General features: G+C 42.5%; 1 protein-coding gene and 1 long non-coding RNA gene across 6 annotated transcripts in view; one reads left to right on the top strand and one right to left on the bottom strand.

Moving 5' to 3' along the window:
* LOC103468559 (myocardin-related transcription factor A-like) overlaps nt 1–22,363 on the bottom strand; it is a 30,954-nt gene that overhangs the window by 6,740 nt on the left and 1,851 nt on the right. For 2 of the 4 annotated variants that reach the window (XM_008415689.3, XM_017306405.2), the window contains 11 exons: nt 17,882–17,947; nt 12,132–12,187; nt 11,054–11,123; nt 10,757–10,912; nt 3,789–3,946; nt 3,500–3,586; nt 3,372–3,425; nt 3,126–3,304; nt 2,903–3,044; nt 1,764–1,941; nt 1,532–1,674 (listed from right to left, as the gene is read on the bottom strand). In XM_008415689.3, the coding sequence (XP_008413911.2) occupies nt 1,532–1,674; nt 1,764–1,941; nt 2,903–3,044; nt 3,126–3,304; nt 3,372–3,425; nt 3,500–3,586; nt 3,789–3,946; nt 10,757–10,912; nt 11,054–11,123; nt 12,132–12,187; nt 17,882–17,947 (1,289 nt within the window). Of the gene's footprint in view, nt 1–1,531; nt 1,675–1,763; nt 1,942–2,902; nt 3,045–3,125; nt 3,305–3,371; nt 3,426–3,499; nt 3,587–3,788; nt 3,947–10,756; nt 10,913–11,053; nt 11,124–12,131; nt 12,188–17,881; nt 17,948–18,018; nt 18,274–22,363 lie in introns of those variants that run through there. The other 2 variants (XM_008415693.3, XM_081609812.1) reach the window with 2 other exon arrangements.
* LOC145552486 (uncharacterized) lies at nt 15,947–21,469 on the top strand. 2 transcript variants are annotated; one of them, XR_014088542.1, is made up of 2 exons: nt 15,947–16,812; nt 20,134–21,469. It is a non-coding gene; the product is annotated as an uncharacterized LOC145552486 (long non-coding RNA). The 2 variants fall into 2 exon arrangements; XR_014088541.1 differs by having other exon boundaries at nt 20,086–21,469.

Here is a 22,363-nt window from a genome sequence, read left to right as displayed (position 1 = left end):
GACCACGACCCTTTCTCCAGTTCGTCACCGTTCCCTCCGTGGATCACTTTGACTGATATCAGTGCTGTCTAGCCATTTTAATTTTGCACGTTTAAATCGCTGCCTAATGCATCCCACACACTAAGAGTTGCCGTAATGATTAATCACTTTCGTCTGACTTAATGCAATGCCAAATCTGAGTAGGAACCCAATTAAATTGTTGGAGAAACATTAAAAATGTGGAAAGAGCTGCAACAAGGATTTACTTCCTTACAAACTCTTCCTACAGTTTCCTTTTTTTTTGTCACACTTCAAAGTTTCAGATCATCAATACATTTTAGATCAGGAAAAAAAAGATGCAAAACTGTGTATTTAGGGAGAAAATAACATTGGAACCAACATACACTGTGTGGAAAATGAATTACCCCGCTCCTTAAAACATGACGTAGCTGTGACCAACCGTGGTCAGTTTGCTGTTTCACTCACCACACCCAGTCCTGATCGCTGTGTGAGCCTGGGCTGTTTGAGGTTAACATATCTCAAAAAATCAAATCATCATCAGATAAGAAATACAAAATCCCTGACCAGCATTAGTCTGGAAAAGGATACAAATGTATAACTGATACTTCGGGTCTCTGGTTCACCACAGTCACAAAGATTATCTACAAACGGAGAACGCATGGAGCAGCGGTGAACCTGCCCAGGAGTGACCGACCTTCAACAGCTGCTCCAATGATCACCAACAAAATGTGCCAGAAGAACATTTAAAACACTGCAGGCTTCGTTTGCTTCAGTTAAGGTCAAAATTCATGATTCAGCTATAAGAGCTTGGTAAAATGGAGAGAGATCCAAGGTCAAAAGTCCTACTGACCAAAGAGAAAATAAAGTTCTAGCAGATAAATTTAGGGAAATGTTTTGTGGACTGTCAAGGCATTTCAGGACAGAACATCATACTAGTAGCAAAACATGGTGGTGGTGGGAGTTAAACAACAGCTTTGATGGACAGGAACGCCCCGTTGTTCTGGACAGAACCATGAATATCCGTCAGATGAAGTGTTGACCATTATACCAACACAGTGATCCAAAATCTACCAACAAGTTCACATCAGAGTGGCTTAAAAATGTCAGACTTTAGGAAGTTTCACCTTAAATGTGTCGTTCATCCTTCAAAGGTTTCCAGGATGGCTGAACTGAAACCATTTTGCAAAGAAGAGGGGAGTAAAGTTCTTCCACATCCATTGCTGGTTATTGATGGCAGCCATCACCACCACTAAGCCGTTATTAAGTTTAGGGGAGAATAACTTTTTTCTTTCTTTATTTTTACTTATTTTTGGTTTGAACAGTGTCTTCTGACATGCTCGTAGCATTAAAAATACACATGCAGTCTAAATCATGACTGAATCTGGTTTTGAATTATTTCTTGCAACACTTCTAACTAAATCTGGGGGAAACGTGGACATAAAATGAAGTAATCTTGATCAGCGCACACACTTTTATGATACAACTCGTCTTGAAGTGACATAATTTAAACAATGAATGTCTCATGTCTGACCAGTTCTCCCAGTGGGTCAGAGTTGAAGCCGATTTTTTCCGGATTCGCGCCGTTCGGCAGGCTGGGTCCGTCGAAGGGCTTGACGGCTCCGTCACACCTGACGAGCCGCTGAGGAGACGGTTCCCTTGCACTGAAACTGCCGCCTGAATCGCCAATACAGAGATATTCAAGCTAATTTAGTCTTATTTATGCTCAACAGCGGTGTAAACTGTGAAGAATAACCTGTTTTCACCTGTTTTGGAAGACGGTCGTGTTCTTCCCAGCTCTGGCTCGCTGGTTCCCCCTGCTGTCGGAGAAGCTGTACTGCCTCGGCCGAGTGCCTGGTGCGTCCTCAGCCTCTCAATCAGATCCTTCCTGGTGCCAGAGACGGGCAATCTGCGCAGCTTCAATTCACACTTCAGTTCTGCGACCTGGCAGCGGACAAAAGGACAAATCGAGAATGAGGGAGGAAAAGTGAGGGAAAAAAGAAAGTGACCACTGAAAAAGAATTAAAGGAGAAAGAGAGCGAGGCAGAATAATCTGTCACTGTCGCTGCGGCTGTATTTGATGGGAAAAACAACTTGTTCCTAGCTTCAATTTCTGTTTACTTTAATGAAGTTTCACCTCGAAATAAGGATCTGTTTTTTTCCTCCATTCAGTCTCAATAAGCCTGGATTGCTTAAATACAATTATACTGCTGCTTTCTTTCATTCCTCCGGTTGCCCCGATTCACTGGCGTTTCTTTTTAGTCTCCAGCTTACCTGAGTTTTCCCATAAAACGTCTCTCTTGTTCACGTCTGCTTTTACATTAAAGCTGTGTTCAATAAATGTGTGTCCAAGCACCAGTCAGACGTTTACACACACTTCACAGAAGCAGAATCGATTAAATCGATTGGAGGAAACCAACGCTCGACCTCAGGAAAGAAGCGCGACACAAACTGTCAGACATGGTGGCGGCAGCATCAGGCTGTGGGGCTGTTTTCCTGCTTTCAAATCAATGAAAACTGTACAAAAACCTGTATTTTCTGTTTGCTTTGGTCATCTAGATGATGATTACTGTCACATTTTACTTTAAATGGAAATGAAAAAGAAAGAAACCATCATTGAAGTCGTTTCACAATCATTACCCCCTAAAAAAAAAGGTTTAAAATACAATTGGGAATGGATTTTTTATTTATTCACTCACTCATTTATACACTTACTTACTTTAAAGAAAAATCAAAATCTTTTTTTTTAAAGATATATCAAGTGAGGCTTCATAGCGAAAGCTGTAACGCTCCACTTGTGAAGGTAAAACTGTTAGGTTTCTATTTGGGACTCAAAAGTTTGATTACTAAACCACTAGACATGACGCAGCTTCAAAAGGAAAAAACAAACTGGGGATGAACTAACCTTCATTTCGTCCAGATTCGGACGGAGCGATGAGACTTTTGTCCCAGAACTTGGACCGATGTGGATGCGGGGAGAGGAGTCAGATGGGGAGGAAGATGAGATCAAGCCAGACGGAGAAGAGGAAGGAGGGAGGACCCGATCCCTGTTGGCGATACAGAAAGTCAAACGTGATTACACCTCCGCAGAAGGCTGATTTACGGATCGGTACGAACTCTGCTCTTACGTGGGTGTCGCGGGCGGCGGGGCGTGGTAGTTGTGCTGCTGTTGACTGAGGATCTGCAGCTGGAGGAAGAGCTGCTGCTGCTGGAGCATCTTGGCGTGGGAGGAGTCCAGATCGGGAAAAGGCCCGGCATCTCCCTTCTTGTCAGGAGGAATGTACTGATGGTACTTCAGCTTCTTTACCTAGAGGGGAACCCGTTCATTCAGCGTCACGAGATTCACACTCCAAAACCAAAGCGACAACACCTACCTTTGGTGCGTTGTCCTTGGCTTTCTTGTGCTTCTGGGTGGAGGGGCGCTGGCTCTGAAAAACACAAGACAAGTTTTACCCAGACACTCATGAAGCTCAGTTTTCCGTGGTTTTTTTGTGCGTCTTACTTTAATTTGAGGGACTCCAAAAGTCTTCTGCGCAGAGGAGCTCGGACGAGGGGAGGAGAGATGAAAAGGAAGAGCTGACGGAGGAACCTGACGGGTGGTTACAGACGAAAAGTTCCGGTTAAAACTTCGAAAAAGAGAGAGAGAGAGAGAGAGAGAGAGAAAATGTTCTGGACACGTAACACTAATTGCATTTGAGCCGAGTATCCACGGTCGGATCCGTGCGGTGAAACCTGTCAGGATGTCGTCTACCTCCAATCCACATGCCCCTCTCCTGTAGGAGTGACCGTACCTGGGTTGGAGAGGCGAGGCTGCTGCCGGCCGGTCTCTCTGCTGACGGCTGAATGCCCAGAGGACGCTCCCGGCCTTCTGACTGACATGGAGACAGGCTGTCATTACTGTCCTCGTCGCATGACGAGTTCCCCCCCGAGGGCTTCGGAAAACGCCTCTCTAGGAGAGGCAGAGGAGTAGAGAGACAGGGTCATTTATATCTTGCTAATTTTAACTGCAGAAGTAACAGGAAGCGGCGGCCATCTTGGAGTTCTCACCTGCTTCGATCATTGGTGCATAAAGCCTTACAATAACTATCTTTTTTTTTTTTTTAAAGTCAGAATTTTACTTTGAGTACATTTATTCAGTGGCGAAAAAATGTATCAGTAGCGTTATAACTGTTGGTGCTCCAGCAGTTAATGCTTCAGCAGCAACTTTTTTGACAATAGCTCAAAAGTTATGCTTTAAAATTTCACAATGTCGGAGCATCCAGAGAGAAGAAATGTTTGACCATTCCTCTTTGTAACCGTCTCCATTATTCAACCAGAGTTGTGGTTCCTCTCTTATAGCATCTTCTCCTCATCTCAGCTCACAGGGTTTTCATCCAAGAAAGTTGAATTTGTGTCTCAGAAACCGTTTTCTGTCTTGATTTGGTTAAATGTTTTGGATCTTGAGCCAAATCTCAGAGAGTTTGTGATGCTGTGCGGTCTAACAGGATTCTAGTACCGTAGGAAGAGAAACACTCTCTTTAAAGCACACAGTTCCAGTTAAAGTCCCTGTAAAGTTTGGCAAACGCCACATAAATATGGCTTTAACAGGAGGAGAAAACAGAAACGGGTTATTTATCACGGTTGCTATGGAGACGTGGCAAAACACAAACACACGAGACATGACGCATTTTAACAGAGAGGTGTTTAACGCTGCATGGTGGCAAAAGCAAAATGAGCTTGGTTTCCGGTTCAGCCTACCGACCACTGGCTAACACAGTGTTTCTCAACCTTTTTGGGCCCAGCGCCCCCCTAGCCTTTATCCAGGTCCCTCACCGCCCCCCACCAAAGAATTTGTAGGCTACTTTGCACTGACTAATATTTTATTATTAATATTACTCTCACTATTGTAGATGTTTTGACTTTTATGCTTATTTCTGTATTTATCATCAAAAATAATTTCCCAGAGAACATAAAAAGCCATGTGAATAGAAATTATTTTCACAGGTGTCTACAAAAAAATGCAATGAACATTCAAGTTAAAATTGGTAGGCCTAACAGCAGCCAATCAGAGTGGAAAAATATTCTTGTTCTTTGCCATTTTCTAGTTGTTAAATCTTCCACAAAATGACCAGATAAAAGATGTTCAACATGCCAGTTTAAACTTTGAACTATTTGCAAAACGACTGAGCTCTGCAACATTAAAACATGGATAGAACTGTAACTACATTAATCATAGCTCTTCTTCTCTTCAGTGTTTGTCAGTTTCTGGTGGTGCAGCTCTGTGCTGCCTTCAGGAGAATGGGACATCAGAGTATCATCCATAAAATTTCACCCACATGGCATTTATTGTGCAAACCAGAGCTTTCAGTGGAAAAATAAAAGTTCCAGATCCTTTTAAAGCCATACAAATATGAGACAGAAACATGAATTATATCTTTATATAGACCTGCCTATTGATTTCTAGATTGATAGTTTTACTGGACAGAGATTACAAAGCACAAATCTGGTTCTTAATCAAATCCTAATGAGTCAAATTGAAAGTGTCATGGAGTCATCAGCCTCATGACATTAATATTGACATGAAAAATAATATTGAAGAAATAAATATATCAAATCTAATTAAAAACATAAATAAGTGATCAGTTCTTTACTGTTATGGCCTGAAAGATATATTTATTCTCAGTATTAAATGTGGTCTCAACAAACCTCTGGTACTTCAACAATATTATTTTCCCTTTTATAGTGTCTGTTTATTCTTGCCATACAGTCCTCTGTATTAATTATTGCTCGAAAGGCCTTGCCATACCAGTTTATTCCTCTGTATTTACTTTAGTTTCTTAGTTTATTCTTGCATTTTGTTCTTCATTCATTTCCATTTAGTTTCCTTTGATTAATATTATCCTCTCCTGGTTTATTGCTATGTCAACTTTAGTTTCTGTCCTGTTGCTAGATTTATTTGACCGTTTATTGACCATCAGTAATCTTCACTCATCACCTGCTGCGCCGCCTAATCGTCACGTGTTTCACATCATGTGTTGATTTTTCACTGTTTAGCGTCGGATTCTCTGTTTTTATGCCATAATTCACATCTAGTTTGTTGCTTCGTTTTATGTCCTGCTTCTCCTGTTTCAGAGTTTTGCGCAATGTGCGCCTCGTTTTTTTTGTTTTGTTTTTTTTTTACTCCCTAAAGTGCAGTGCGGTCGGGAAACGTATCGATGGGGAAAAGGCAGAACCTTTTAAAACAACAGAAACAATTTCGGTATTCTCCATCCATCCATCCATTTATTTTCTGTACACCCTTGTCCCTTAGTGGGGTCGGGAGGGTTGCTGGTGCCCATCTCCAGCTAACGTTCCGGGCAAGAGGCGGGGTCACCCTGGATAGGTCGCCAGTCTGTCGCATAATTTCGGTATTCTGATTATTGAAATTTAAAAGTTCTGTGGTACCGTTGTTCTTTCGCACCCGTTTCATACCGGACCACTTACAGCACCGGTGTTAACGCTATAAAATGAACGCTCTCTAACGTGGTTTCACCCATGGAGGGATTTTTTATTTATTAAATGGGTTCATTTTTCAGAGGGATACACAGTGAGGGTATTGTGATTTTAGTAATTACATGTTTATAAGAGCGATTTTCTGTTGTCCTTCCATGGAAGCGGGCAGCTTTCAAACGGAAATAAAACACTTTTTAATATAAGTGGCTGCTTTGACATGATCACAGAACTGCCAAAACATATGTACAAAAATCCTAAATAAAACACAAAATATTTGAAAATCAGACACCAGACAAGTGAATCACAGCACTGCACCAGAAGCTACTGAATAGAAGAAGAGCTGCCATCGATACAGTTGCAGCCAAGCATGTTTTAATGTTGCACAATACAGTTTTACAAGTTGCTCAAAGTCTAAACTGGTATTGTTGTGCATTTAAGGTGTAAAGTTTATCTTCGACCAATCGCCCCCCAAAGGCATCCCAGCGCCCCCCTTTTGTATAAATTTCCGCCAGCGCCCCCTGGCGTCCTCTGAACGCCCCCCGGGGGGCGGTACCGCCCACGTTGAGAACCGCTAGGCTAACAGAACCAATGTTATACACAGAATATAACACAGAAGTCATTGATTACTAGTTGGAAACTACCAGAAACTTTAAAACTAAAATATTTGTTGAAAGTTGTCCTGATTCATTTGTTTCAAAGGAATTATTAGAGGGATAAATGTTTGTGCTACTGGTAAATGTTTTTCCCCCCAAACTGACATTATACCTAAAATGCAAACGATTTCTTTTGCACACATCCAAATCTATCGACAGCCCAGTCCGGCTCTGAAGTATACCGAGAAAGAGAGAGAGAGAAAAACAAAAAGAGAGAGAAAACACAGAGCAACTTCCTCTTTGATTGCCAACTGATGCCGGCAATTCACAAGGTTGCCGAGGTGACGAGGGCGATCCACACGCCTATCAGCATAAACGTTTCACATCAGAGCTCTTTTAGGAGGAGTTTTCCTCTCTGTCGCTGCTTCCGATTGCATTTTCTTCACATAATGTGTTGCAGGCAGCCAGTTAACAACCGGGGAAGACAGCAGAAAATGTCCCGCGTCAGCATGAACAGTTGGGACAGGTTGAGTCGTCCCGCGGGACGGCCGTACATCCAGGCCTCTTCAGATGCACCGAAACAAGTCTTCCCAGGGATTCAGGAAATTTCAGCGCCTGCTAGGATCCCCCGGACAGCTGCGGCGGGTTTTCCTCACTAATAGATGTGTGTTATTTAATTACACGGGCAGACAGCTATGGAGATCACACTCCACTCCTGGCCGATAATTCACCACCAGCAGGCGATGATGAAAACACAACGTGGGGCTCATTTATTATCCTGTGATCCAATAATGTGCTGAGTTACCCACCGCTGTGTTGCATGTGTGTGTGTGTGTGTGTGTGTGTGTGTGTGTGTGTGTGTGTGTGTGTGTGTGTGTGTGTGTGTGTGTGTGTGTGTGTGTGTGTGTGTGTGTGTGTGTGTGTGTGTGTGTGTGTGTGTGTGCAGTTGTGTCTGACAGCAGCAACATCTCCGATGCTGAAGCTCTGCACCGTGTCTCTGGTAAATCGATGAAACTTGCCGTATCGGAGCATCGCAGGCACGACTGTTTACATCAGAATCAGTTTTATTAGGAAGAAACGCTTGCACGTCGATTTCTAATCTCCTTTGTAGAGATTTCTTTTTTCACTGCTGGCCTTTACTGAACAGTAATTTGACAGGAAAGAGGGTTGAGGAAAGGGGAAGACATGCAGCCACCCAGAGCTACATCTAATCTTTTTTTATTATTATCTTTGTGAAGAAAAAAAAAGGCATTCTGTTATGTTTGAGTTTATTGTCATGTTTCAGGGTTCAAGTGCTGCACAGTTGGTGCGAGGGTATTTATCAAATATGACCTGTTTTTTAAAATAAGAATTTAGTTTTAGACTTACAACATTATTCTTTACTCCTTAGTTGAAAGCTCATGTTTTCTCCTTGCACATCTCCGTTTGACTGAAGAGCCTCCTGCTTATCTAGTGATTACATTTTAGCATTTCAGATGTTTCCTTTAGCGTCTTTCGGTCTGCGCTCAGGGTGAACGAGCTCGATTGGGCAGATCTGGGCATACAGGAAGTTGTTTTGAATGTTCCACTTGAGAATTACTTTCTGTACATTAGAAAAGCCGATTTTTAATTCTTTAGCTACCTGATTGAATTCACAAACTGCTACAATCTTCTTTCTGAAGACCTCAGATAGCTTTTTCCAGTCCTCATCCCTCACCTCAGGAGAACACCAAACTAAATGTGTGAGGTTTAAACAGAACGATAACAATGTTCTGCCTTTCTGATGTCTCTGTATGTGGATTTTTAGCCATTTAAAGTGAAAACAAATTAAGCAGTGTCCTAATTTACGCCTCTCCAGAAATTGACTTTTTGTTTTTCAGCCTTAAAAAAAGCTTTAAAATGTCTTTGCATCAGTTTTGTTTGGTAATACGGCATGAATTTCTCAGCCCCGTTAAAATTAATATGAAATATACGTCCAGATACACAAGCAGAATTTTAATCGGGCCGTATTTTTCATACTTCCTCTCGATTCTGACTCGGTTGCTGTTTGAAACTCAGAGCCTTGAGCTCGTTAGCTGCGTGTGAGAGAGATCTTAATTCATTAATCAAGAGTGCTGGTTCGTCAGCTGCGACCACTTAAAGATTGAATCCTGTATTCACAGACGCAGTGGCTGCTTAAAGGTGACAGCAGCGATGGGAGCGAGGATTGGTTCTCCAACTTGTTTCTCTCAAGCAAAGATGAGCGCATAAATGATTAACGGCGGCTCTGCGTTCGGTGAAGCCGAGGCGTCTGTCAGACGGCATCGGTCGTCAGGATCGGTGGTGATGGCTGGAGAAGGAGAGCCTGGAGCAACAACATGCTGTCAGGAGGTCTGCACATGTGGGTGTGTTGTTATCACCGCTTCAATATAGAAACACACCTCCTCCGTTATTTACAAAAGATGAGAAGACATTGAGAAAAATGAGCAGGAAAGTCATTAGAAGTTGAAATTCCTGGTGGAGAAGGTCTCAACAACCTTAAAAAACTGCAGTGTAAAAACAAAACATGTATGCTAGCGATAGCAGCTGATGCTCCTTAGCCAGGGTTTAAAATGTGGGCTCATTTTCAACACGTTTTGCTTCTTCTTTTTCTGCTCGTTTCCTACATTTCTTCAAGACTTCTGCAGTCGACTGCAAACGCTTCTGCAGTTTTCACTGAAAAACCGCTCAGCCTGCAGCGTTCACACCGCGTTTGCACAGAAAATGCTAATTTTTCTAGCCATCTTTTACAATCACATTCAATATTTGATACATTATTTCACATCCCCCTTTTTTTTGTGAAAATCATGCCACAGTGTTTGAGGGCGAAAACTGCAGAGACCACAGAGAAATAAATTACTAGCAAAGATTTGTTAGCCTGGTGGCTGTGGATAGCATTTAGCATTTGGCTAATTCCAACGAATTTCATAACCTGGAACACAAGAACAGAGTTTTGATGAAATTCGCCGTCATCCGCCAAATTATAGTTGGCTTATCTACGCTTGTGTTGCAGCTAGCAACAGTGAGAACTTGTTGATTGGGACAGAACCGTTTTACTAAAGGTTTGTTCCTGGCGTGACTGGGGGAAGTGTTTTGCAGATGCACAAACTTGTAAGTGGGCCGAGTTTGGGAGACAATTGGGTCCTGGATTCACGTAAAGGCTATTGGAAGTTTTGGAGAAAAGCATCACATCGACTTCCTGGACGTTTAATGTAAATCTAAGATGATCTTGACTCGCATTATCATTTTAGTTTCTCTAAGCTTTTGCATCGATAACATTCAGTGCACTTACTCCCGGGATTTCCAGGGTTAATTAAAATGTTACTCTGAGATTTCATCATCTTCACTTGCTATTCAGCTGCATCACATCTCCTAGAAATGAAACGTGGTCAAATAAAGGTGGAAAACTTTTCAAAGCTCCTTCTGTTGGCAAAGAGTTTGTTACCCTTGTTTACACATAACATATTTTTCACCTGCTCTGTTTAGCGGTTTTTAAATAGCCAAATGAAAAGTTAATTAAACCTGTGCAATACATGAATTAATATTTTCTCTATAAAAAGTGAGCAGCAGCGTGGTACAACATTAGCTGTTGCACAAATTCAGTGTTTTCAGTATTTTTGGTGGACAGTTTTCTAATAATATGATTAATGTTGACGCTGTGCTTTACGAGACAAACAGAAAATGCTAGCGTGACTTACGCGTGACGCCGGCCTGTGTGAAACAAGCGCCCACAGGCAGGATGTTTCTGTGGATGGGCCCCGCTCTGTGGGCGATCTTGTTGTTCGAGTCGTCAGCAAGGCGAACGTTTCTGTGCTGAACGTGTTTGGATTGAAGCTGTGGTTTGGCAGACTTCTCTAGAGAACGGACCAAGCAGACAACATTTTCTTCATGTATTTTTTTTTTCAAGAATGAGAATGGGACCTTAAATGCCGAACGGTATTTGCCAGAGCAGCCTGAACTCACGTGGATTCGTCGTGTCGCAGTGTGTCACTTACCATCCAAGATCCGCATCTTGATGGCCTGGGGACTCCCTGACTCACTCCTGATCTTCTGTTTGTGCTCAGTCTGCAAAACAAATATTACAATTATCTAACCACATTAGCTGAGAGTTTCATTTTAGAAACAAATGGTGCTGGCAAACCTGTCCAGATTAATGAATCCAAGTCAGAATGAGGAACTGATCGAGTGACTGTAGGGTCACAGTGGCTGATTAACTTTGTTCTGATCTACAAATTCCAGCTATTATTGTTGAAATAGTTCTGCCACTTCAGCTAAATGCTGCGAAAACACACAGAGCCCATGAAACCGGACTTGTAAAATGTGGGTTGAGGTTTGTGCTGTGGAACTGTGACGTGTTATTTCTCCATAGTCCAGCGTTTCTCAATCCCGGTCCTCAGGGTCCTGCACTGAGGACCGCAGTGTTTCAGGTGTTCCCCCTTTCCGCCACCACCTGACTCCAACAAGTGGATGATTTAACAAGCAGGAGCTCATGGAGTCGTTTGGATCAGGTGTTCTGAAACAGAGATATATTTTAAATCCGCAGGACAGGAGGACTGGGATTGAGAAACGCCGCCATTAAGGTGAAGCAGCTCTGTATTAAACTCCATGTTTTATGAGTCGGATGTCACTAAAGGTCGCATGTCCTCAATCCCTCCGGCGAAGTAGTGCCCCTTAAGAGTTCAGTATTATTTTCAATTTATTTCTGCTATCCACTTTTTGCAAAGCTGAGAGCCAGATTAAATGTTTCAAACACTGGTAACCGAGACGCAATTTATATTCATTCCCACTTGCGCCTCTGTTAAATTCAGATGAAGTAATCGAGGCTCAGCCACAGATTTAGTGAATAAATGTGCGTTGAACCTCATGCTCCTGTAACATTATTCATACTCTGAGCAGATGGTTATATCTCAGCTCATTTAGTTGTTTTTTTTTCTCCCCCCTTCAGATTTTCTCTACAACCCAGAGTCACTGGAACGACGTCGCTTGTTGCTAAGCCTCTTAAAGGCAAAAAAACCCCCCCAAAAAAACTGAGAAAAATGAACCAGTTTCAACTCAGGTGACTGCTCTGCTCACCTGAGCTCGATCCAAGCCCCGTCTCTGCTGGTGGAAGGCGGCTGAACTTTTAAGTGCTGGAAAGATAAAGACATGAAACGGAGAGGAAAAAGCACAGTGGGCATTAATGCTGCCGCTGCCGGTTGATGCACCTGCGGAGAGCGAGACGCCTCCAGGTGGATCTTCCCTTCATCGGTTAAGCACAAACAGTTATTGACGGGCACAATTATCGCTGTTTTTTTACGGCCAAAGCTCTGCCTGATTACCGATTCAGCACAAGTTAATGTCTGCCGTCGTTTTGCAGCCTTTTATATCTTTGCACAATGATAAAATAAAATGCGTCATATTTTTGGGAAGCGGTTCCGAGAGCAGCTGCTGGAACGGGTCGGAAATCACTCGAAGTGGAAATGCAACGAGTCCAAAACGCTGAGCTGAAGCAGCCGAACTTCTGGAAACTAAAGGTCAGTGAACACACAGGAAATTACAGGGCTGGTTGTTTATTTATTTCTATTGAACCTGGTCCTACAAACTTTAAAAGTGGCATATGAGGAAAAAATGCTGACAAGGATGTCACTTTTTATAAAACAAAATAATTTCCGGGGCTGCTTTCGTTAGATTTATATTTCTACAACGTAGGATAAACGGGTAATAAGTCAAACGACCTTGACAAATATTGGAGTTTCTCTTAGAAAATGATTTTAAGAGAAACATTTTCTCTTACATTTTTTATTTATGCAGTAAAAATGTCTCTCAGCATTAGTAGATAGTATTAAAAAAAGTCAACAGATGTTAGGATCATGCTAGCTTTTTGTTTACTGCCAGATCCCCCCCCAAATCGTCACAAACAAAGTATTCAATCATTTCACAGTGGCTAGCCACGAGGTCAAGAGGTCATCAAAGATGCAAAGTTGTCGATTTCATGGTCTCAGTCAAACCCCGTCTACTGGAGCTCGCAGCAGATAATGCGCTTTTGTCCCAGTCACGTCTCTCTTGATTTTTAGACAAACAGACACACACACACGCACACACACACACACGCACACGCACACACACACACACACACATCCGCAGCTATTTGCTATTTGACTGGATTAGCAACTCGGAGCGAGACTCCGGGTACCTGCTTAAGCCTCAGTTCACGTCGCTGCACACTGTCACTCTGCTGTTGCACACCCCGGAGACATCAGCCCCTCTTTAGGACCCTCACTCTTTCACAGAGGGGGGCGCTACGCTGGGTATGAACCTGCCTCAGTCAGAGTGAGTGGTGGGTGTGATGGATGGGTGAGTAGGGAGTCATCTTTTGTAAAGTGGAAGGCGCAGAAATGCATTAAAGTGTAAAGACTAAAACAAAAGGAGCTAGCGGGAAAGAAAGAATAAAAGGACAGCAGACCAAATGGAAAGAGAAACGGAGCGGGGTGGGACCAGGTCAAAGAGAAAACACCCCATTATGTGCTTGAGTGACTAACTAACATTGCTGGTCTTTAAACTTTGAAAACATCCAGCAGCATCACTTCCTATCTGGTCTTGATGGTCTTTTTATGTTCTCTCCGCTGCTGACGAGTGCTTTGTTCTCCCTTGTGTGTGAACTGAAAGCTTTCTCTGCATTCTGCTTTACTGCCCAATCGGTCGGCTGGTTAAGCCGCCCAACATATTTGCAAATGTCACAAAACCCAAAGATCAGAGACATCAGACTCTAGTGCTTCAGATACGCAGAAGAAATGCATCCATCATAACCCCCAGACGTGAGACTTTAAACAAGCTCTCGATAGTGAAGAAAGTTCACTTTCATGCCGATTAGCTCGGTCTCTTTCTAGTGGAAGGTTTAATTTAGATCATTGCATGTAGCGCAGAGTGAACACTGAATGCTTTAGCAAGCCTATAAACCTTCACTTTTTCACAAGGTATAAAAATACCCTGTGAAGGTGAGGCGAAAAGTCACACTCATGATTCAGAGTGTCATGACAACTATATGATCTCGAGAAATAAGAAAGCGCCTGCAGAAATCTCTCACAGTGAAAGCCTGAGCTAATGGTGAAAGTCTACGTGAACATAGAAAATTTAATGCAAATAGTCCTTCTGCATTTTAGGACCAAGAAAATCTTTATTTTAAAAAGGAATATAAAAGGTACGTAGCTAGGTGGCTAGTTGGTAGGTAGCCAGCTAAGCAGGTTGTTATGTAACTAGTTAGACAAGTAGGTGGCTAGCTAGGTAAACAGGTAGGCAGGATAGCTAGCCATTTAGGTAGGTAGCTAGGTATGTAGAGAGGTAGGCAAGTAGTTAACTAAATAGGTAGCTAGCTAGGTAAGTAGGTAGGTAGCTAGCTAGGTACTTAGCTAGGTATGTAGGGAGGTAGATAAGTAGTTAAAAAGATCAATAGGCAGGCAGGCAGGCAGGCAGGCAGATAGTCGTGGCATCTGTTTTGAACTCAGTCACCAAGCCATAGGTCACGTTAAATCACAAACCAGAGATGCTGAGGTGCAAAGTTTTAAAAGGTCGGCCATTTTATTCAGAGTTAATAGGTGTGTAGCTCTAGACTTCCTATGACCTTTGTGGGATTTTCAGGCGGCTGCATCCATGCCTCACATCACCATTTCAAAACACTGAATGTTCTTCTATAAACCACGTCAAAGCTGGACTCTAGACGTGTTTCTTCAGAGTTATTTCTTTCAGCCAATCCAAAGGACGAGTCTGTGGTTGGTACTGACTGACTGCTTTGTGTGGAGAGTAATGTTTGGTGCAGAAAGGTTTATATTGTGGGATGTCTTAGGCTCCCAATGCTTTGGCCTAGCAAGACATTTTGGATACTTGTATCCTCCCAACTTACAGTTTGGACATTACCCCTAAGCAAGTAGAATAGAAACATTGATGAGGAAGTTTAGTTTATAGGAGCTTCACTGACCTGATTGAACATCTCAGGGATGAATTAGAGCAGAGACATTCTTGTCCAACATCAGTGTCTGACCTCCAAAATGTGCTTCAGAAACAATAGTAATAACAAAACCTCTAAACACACACCCCTACCCAAACCTTGTTGAAAGGAGGAAGAAGTGCATAGGTCACATTTGTGTCAAGGTAGACAAGTAGATAGTTGACATGCAGACATTACTGTTTAGTTTTACACCAGCAAGAGAGTCATCGTTTTAAGAACTTGTTCATCTGCTTTCTATTTTTTATTTTTTTAGCTTGAAGCTTCTGCTTTTATGCTCCATCTATTTCTCTGTGTTTTTGCATGTAAATGTATGCAAATATGTTACGCAAGGTCTAGACACAGGAAAAGTTACAAAGCAGACAAAGTTCAAGATCAAAATCTGAAAGGCAAAACCTGGAGAGCACTACTTCCCAACACGAGAAAGAAATGAGGTGAGGCTTAGAACCTGTGCACGGCTGTAGACGGATGCACAGCTCAGGATGTGGGTACACAAGTATGGAAATACTACGAGTCAAAAAAAAAAAAAGTGGCAAAACCAGAAAAAAACTAAATCATACGATAAGGTTTGAAGTTTTCACTACTTCCTTTTAATAAAATAAAAATACATTTCTTGTCTTTTCCGGTCTGAACATTCTGAAGACGTCTGAAGACGAACTTCTACAGTAAATGAAACATTCACTCGCGTTTTAAAGGAAGAGCTGAATTCTCTTCGTCAGTGTAGCTGGGCCCGGCACAAAGACTCTGCGTAGAAACAATGGAACCAAAAAAAAAAAAAAAAGATGCTGGTCAACACGAAGGCGTGCGGACAACCCAGTTTCATTTCGCCACTGCAAACCAGAATGAGACGGGTGAGAGCAGAGATAAAGCAAACTGCGGCGTCTGATCGCCGCTTCACCGTGGCTTCTGTCGCAACTCGCCGTCACGCCCACATGTGGCGCTTTCTCAACCAGCCTGATGATGAAAACATCAACTGCTCTGCTTGTCATCGTTAAGGGTGACAAGCTGCTTTTTTTTTTTTGTTTGTTTTTTTTTTTAAAGGCTCTGACTAATCTGAGCATTGTTGTCGCTGCTGTCTGGCAACTACGATAAGAGCAATTGCGTTAAACTGCAACGGAAGAAACAATCTGTGTGTATTGAATGAATGTAGAGGAGGGAGAGGTCCATGCTCTCAGGTAGCGTGACTCGGAGTAGTTAAAGGTCAAAGAAGTTTTACATCCACGCAGAAATGTGTGAGAACACGATCGCATCAACGCATGAGGTGGGAAGCAGCGAAACGACACATTTTCTAAAGTGCTTTGTAATGAAAACAAACAAAAGGGAGAAGAGCTAAGCTAAAAGCTCTGGAAGCAGCTGAAAGATAGCACTTTTTTTCTTTTTTCTTTTTTTTTTTAGCTTCATGGGAAACGGAAAATCATCCGCGGAGCGTCGTCAAAGCAGCTTTTGAATATTCATAGCCGTAGCTGCTGCTGCTGCTGCTGCTGCTGCAAGACTTCCGCGTGACGACGTGCTGTTGAAGGCGGAAAGTGCCGCGTCATCGGGAGACGGCAGCCTCGTCTTCACCGCGATCCCACTCAGAGCAGAAACAGCCAGAGGTGATTCTCACAGTGCTGACTGAGAAAGAGAAACCTCAACTTGAAGTTGCAGCACCTGAGTTACGGTTAGACACCTGCAGCTTTTCTGCACATGCAGCTGCCAAGGAAACAGCCGTATCGTGTTGAAAGGACATGTTGAGATACCTTCAGTATTAGTAGGAAAACAGAATGTTGCTTTCTGGTAGGTATAATAGCCTTTTTTCTTTCAAGTACATCCTTCCTTTAGCTCCACATTTTGTTCAGGATTCAGGCATTAAGACCTATTTACATCACTTTACTCATTTAAATACATGAGTCTGTTATTAATGCAGTCAAACCTCACTGCACTCATGTTTTCAATATGTTAGCATGATGCCAAGAGCAAAATGTCATAGCATTAGCAATGCAGCACAGACAGCTGTCCCAGGAGGTTAGAAAAGCGGCAGTACCCAGCCTTCATGAGGCATTCCTGCATCTTCCTCCCATCTCATCTGACATTTTGGTTTATCATTTTCACCGTCAGTGTTTTTAGAACTTGTTTGGGTCATGCAGACGTTTATTTAACGTGGAGTCGTAACAGGTGCTGGGACCAGCAGCAGCTTCGTTATGCGCCATATTGACCGGAGCAGCACAAAAAACGTGGGACAAAGGGAGGCGCCAGATTAAAATGATAAAATTGTAAAAACAGATAAATAAACTGGCAGATGAATGAATGAAAAGGAAATGTATTTAAAGATATCTGACATCGTGCTTTAAGCTAAATCCAGACTTAACCTGTCAATGTCTGAATTTACGAATAAATAATTAGCGGTATTTTTTATTTAACAACAAATGCCCAGTTGAGACGTGACCTCATCATTCACCCTGGCATGCGTAGCATTTTTAACTAAGCTCAACGTGAGCCTCATCTGAACACAAGCCGTTTTAACGCGGCTGTGTTTGAGCAGACCGCTGATATAACGTGGCATCTTTTCCAATCCGTGATTTAGCAAAGGAAACAGTCGAAAACTGAAGAGGACGTAGCGTCTGCAAAGTTCACAGTTACTGAGCAGAAGTGGATGAAAACCACATATTTAGTCTTTTTTGTTTTTGTTTGTTTGACTGGTGTTAAAACTGCAGACTGAACCGGGTACGTTATCACTTATAAAGATGTCGTCATAAAAAGAAGTCTTTATCATCTGCATAAAAGTGAACCACATTCGTATCTAGACCTATCCCTGCTTTATTCATATTTTTAAAAAAAGCATAAATTGGGTTCAGGGTTTACTTACGAGGCATGGCTCCACAGCTCCCCACCGCTTCTCTGCTTCTTCTTTGTTGCAGCTTCAGTTGAAGAACTGAACCACAAAAAGAAGATGCATTATTGGGATGCATCATTAAACCAGTAATGCATCATCTATCCCCCCACCTTGGCTCTTAGACATGTAAAAAAGCTCAGAAGTAAAGTCATTGCTCAGTGGAGCGGAGTACGAAATAAAAATACACAAAAAAAAATGTCGCTAGCTTTTGAAAGCAACAGGTTTGGGGATTTTATCTTCTCTATCGTAGCTGCAGTCAAAAGTCGTGGCCCTCTCTGAGAAGAGCCCCGGCGATTGTGTCACACAATACAACGGGAAGTTGAAGAAGCTCGCACTCGAGCTGCTTCCTGTTTCGAGTTTTAGGTAAAAAAAAAAAAAAAAAAAAAAACACCGGCGCGTTATGCGGTATCACTTGATCTCCACTGACAGCCTGTAGAAAAAGAAAAAAGAAAAAAAAAAACACAAACAACAACAAAAAGAAAAAAAAACTGAATAAAGAGCATCACACCTGAAAGAGCTTCTGATTTTATATGCAAAACTCTTGAATCTGATTCAGCGTCACGGTTTCCCAGAAGACAACAGAGCTAACTTCCAAGGTGACGTGAAGTTACGAAGGAGCAGGAAGCGCTCGTCTGTCTGCCGATCAGCGGTTTGAAACAGCACGAGGTGCCTGGGAGCATTTTTACTACTGAGGTCTGTGTCACACAGCCCCACTGTGGTTACGTGTCAGTTCATAACTGTGCAGCTTTTTTTTGGCCTAGCAGCACTGAGGGGGTCACCTCATCAGCTGTGCCTCGAAGGAGGACCGAGCAGCTTCAAAATGAGTGCTGTCGGCTCACTTCCCTTTTCACCGAATAAGAAATCAACAGATCTGTAAAAAAAAGTATTTCCCCCCCCCCCCCTTATGGATTTCTTCTCATTATTTTTGCCTTTTTTATGTTTTGTTTTTCGTCACGCTTACAGGTTTCAGATCAGCAAACTAAAAATAACACGAGACAACGAGAGCAGAAACGCAGCTTTTCAAATTGATTATTGCATAAATTTGGGGACCAAAGCTTTAAAGACACGACTGAGCTTGTGCAAAAAAGAAAAAGAAAGGAAGTTGTGCCCTCTTGTTTTACCAGCCCTCTCATAGCATATCAGCTAAATCACCATAAAAAGGAAACACATGCTAATTACTAATTTTTATGCTCAATGACCAACCCTTCTAGCATTAGCAAAACAAGCTAATAGAAACATTTTTTTTTGCCCAGGATTTTATGCATAAATTAAACAGTCACAGGTGACTCATTTTGATGGAAACTGTAAGAATGTGAGCTGCACCGTTTAAAGACTCAGGCTGGATCTCAACATTGCTCCAAACCTCAAACTGTCCAAGTTGGGACGCTAGTTTATTTCATTTGCTCAACTTAGGAATTCAGTTCGTCCAAAGTAGAAACAAAACGCTGCATAGTTGCAACACACGTTGTTGTTCCTTAAATATAACATTCTGTAAAGTCATCCAGCTTTGTAAAGATATGAAAAGAGTAGCAGGTTCCTTTAAAGCAGTGGCTCCAAAAGATTTTCTTCTGGGCCCCCTATGGATTACAATAAAATCCTCCGCCCCCCCAGCCAGCATACCTAGTTGGGCCCCATATGGGGAAAAAGGAGGGCAGACAATATGGGTCTCACATGGGTTTGTTCGCAGTTTCCATGGTGGCCCTACATGGGTTTGCCCATGTGGGACCCATATTGTCTCCCCTCCTTTTCCCCATATGGGGCCCACCTAGGTATGCTTTTTTTTTTAGTTCTATACTAGAAGAGTTTTCTTTGCTGTCAGTGTTATTTCAAACATATTTCTTTTTTTTGTATTTGTAACAATATTCAACTTTGATATCATCAATACATTTAAAAATAAAGCCTCTATGCAAAATGGGGTTAAAACTTGAACAGCTCCCTGAGAGTTTGTTTTTTTTCCTCGTTCATCGCGCCCCCCCTATAGGGCACGCCCCACACTTTGGGAACCACCGCTTTAAAATAAAGCACTGTACTGTAAGTCGCAATTTTCATACATGGTTTTGCAAAAGTATAAATTTGAAAACCTTTCACCCGTGTCTCCCTACTTTTCCACCCTCGTTCACTTTTCTCCTATCATTCTGTAAAACAGCATATCTTTTCTCTCTCTCTCTCTCTCTCAGATTGATTGTCAGATTGTCCTGCAGACGTACATTTGTGTCGTTCCGCAGGTCCTGCCTGGGAGAGACCGAGCTGGTGCTGCAGGCGGACACCAGCAGACTATCAACATCAGCACCGACGCCCAGCTCCCATTTAAAGCGCGTCCCCGATGTTTGCGGGCACAACGCGGGCGGCCGCAGTTACAATCACAACACGTGTGCGCGCCACATAGTAAGAACCTGCGCTCGCATTATACTAAACACTTGCCGTGTGATTTACGCTCAGAGACGGCAGGAAAGTGATGCAATGTGCCGATGCCGAGTCTTATTTCGGGAGCGTGTGCTCATCGCTCAAATGTCAGCGTGCGGCACCGAGCGGGGCCCCGCAATGAAGGGGGAGCAGATTCTGAAGTCTCAACGTTTTATTTAACTGTAATTTTTCTTTTTTTTCTTTTAGGGGGGTCACAGGGAGGCCGCAGGGGGAGCAGCTGCAGACTCACTTTTGTTCTGCTACATTGTTAAGAGGAAAAGAAAATAATGTAAGAGTGTCAAAATTTGTACAAATAAATGTATATCTGAACGGTGTGGCATGTTTTTTTTTTTGTCAGCAACCTAAATTGAATCCTGCACAGAAGCTGTAGGAACAGTGTGTTTGGGGTTTCAGACATTGTTTTCTGCATTAGTAGTATTTTGAACGGAGATTTAATTATTTAAGTTTCTATGTCATCTGACCAGAACGCCGTCTTCATGACGTTTGGCGAACAGAACTCTTCTTTTGTTGTTTCTCCACCTTAAAGGTCAGATTTGTGTCTGATTATTGGCTTGTCAACAAATTTCACCATCTGAGCTCTGGACCTTTGCAGTTCTTCTAGAACGGGCCTCCGAAATCATTTTCCAATTAATGCTCCAATTGCTAAAACATACGTTTTCCCTGAAGGCCAAGAAGCTTAATTTTAGACAAAATTTCAGTCTCTGGACACAGACTGTGAGCCCCCTCGCTTCTCACTTGCTTGGAGAGCCGACGATTCAGAGTGGCTTTCTATCAACTACTTAGACCGTTCTGAAAAGTGCGGGTGGTTATGTGATTCTCATATAGATCCACCGGCAGGAGGAGGTCACTCAGCTATTTATAGCTTAACCAGAGATCTGATTGTTGAATTTCAGGAAAATCAGCTGGAAGTACGTCGATGGAAACAAGATGGAAAATAATATAGTTAAAATACATCTCCAGTTTAAAAATGTCCGCGGTCATTTGCCTCCATATTTCATTAAATGGAAGTAGAGCAGGTGAACTGATCCCCTATGCTGCTCTGCTTGCATGTGCTGTTGCAAAATGTTGCAAAACTCTTGTAATGGTTGCAGAAAACTAAAAAAATAAACAAATCAGCTTGATAAACGCTGGAACATATATCTTTGTCCACGTGGTGGTTTTTTTTTTTTCGTCTCCCTGCTGTATTTACAGACACTTTGTCCCCACGGAGACACAAAGACATTTAGTTATGGTGTTAATATACTGCCGTATATTTTACGGCCAGCTCAGAATTTATGCAGCAGACAGATCTCCCTCTGGAGGTTTGCTCTGAACGTCTTTCACTACCGAGGCACCTATTAAATATGCATCTGCCGGTGGCTTTCTATAACTCTGCATTACAAAACAAACATAATCAGTCTTCTGTTTTGTAGAGTTTGGCAAGTGCTTCCTTCCGTAAACGTCCCTTAATTTACTTTACTTTACTTTACTTTGAGCTCTCAGTGTATGAAGACCGTTCTCCTCCTCATCCTCCCTCTGCTCAGTTTGCTGCTCGTAACCACTGCGATCCTAATCCCTCTGGGCAGAGAGATGAACTGAAGGGAAGAGCATTTCTGGAAACTTCCAGCACACACACAGCAAGATGATGTGCATAAAAGAGACCTGCAACTATTGGCAAGAGAACCGAGGAGGAATATTGCATTGCAGAATATGAAAACTGTGGATATTGTGGAGGGCTTTATGATTCTGTCCTACTCTACTAGCGTCATTTACAATCAAGGATTTCTTTCTTTCGCTTCTTTTAAGAAAAGAATCTCGCGCACTTGAATGTTTTAATATCTTGTCCCTTTACGTCCACGATTTATCAGTGCAGGGAACCAATCGACCATAGATGGGAATCGGTGGCACGACGTAAACAAATCAAACTGACTGGAGCGAATTGCTAAAAGAAGGAGAGGAGACGGCTTTTCAACTTGTGGAAAACCGCAGCATTAAATCCCTCTGATATACATTGAGATTTGTGTCTGAAACGGGAACCGTTCCCTGGGTTTA

Source organism: Poecilia reticulata, chromosome 8 (assembly GCF_904066995.2).
Source record: "Poecilia reticulata chromosome 8, P_reticulata-male-v2, whole genome shotgun sequence".
NCBI lineage: Eukaryota > Metazoa > Chordata > Actinopteri > Cyprinodontiformes > Poeciliidae > Poecilia > Poecilia reticulata.
Note: the sequence above shows the minus strand (reverse complement) of the source record. Positions and strands in the feature narration are given on the sequence as shown.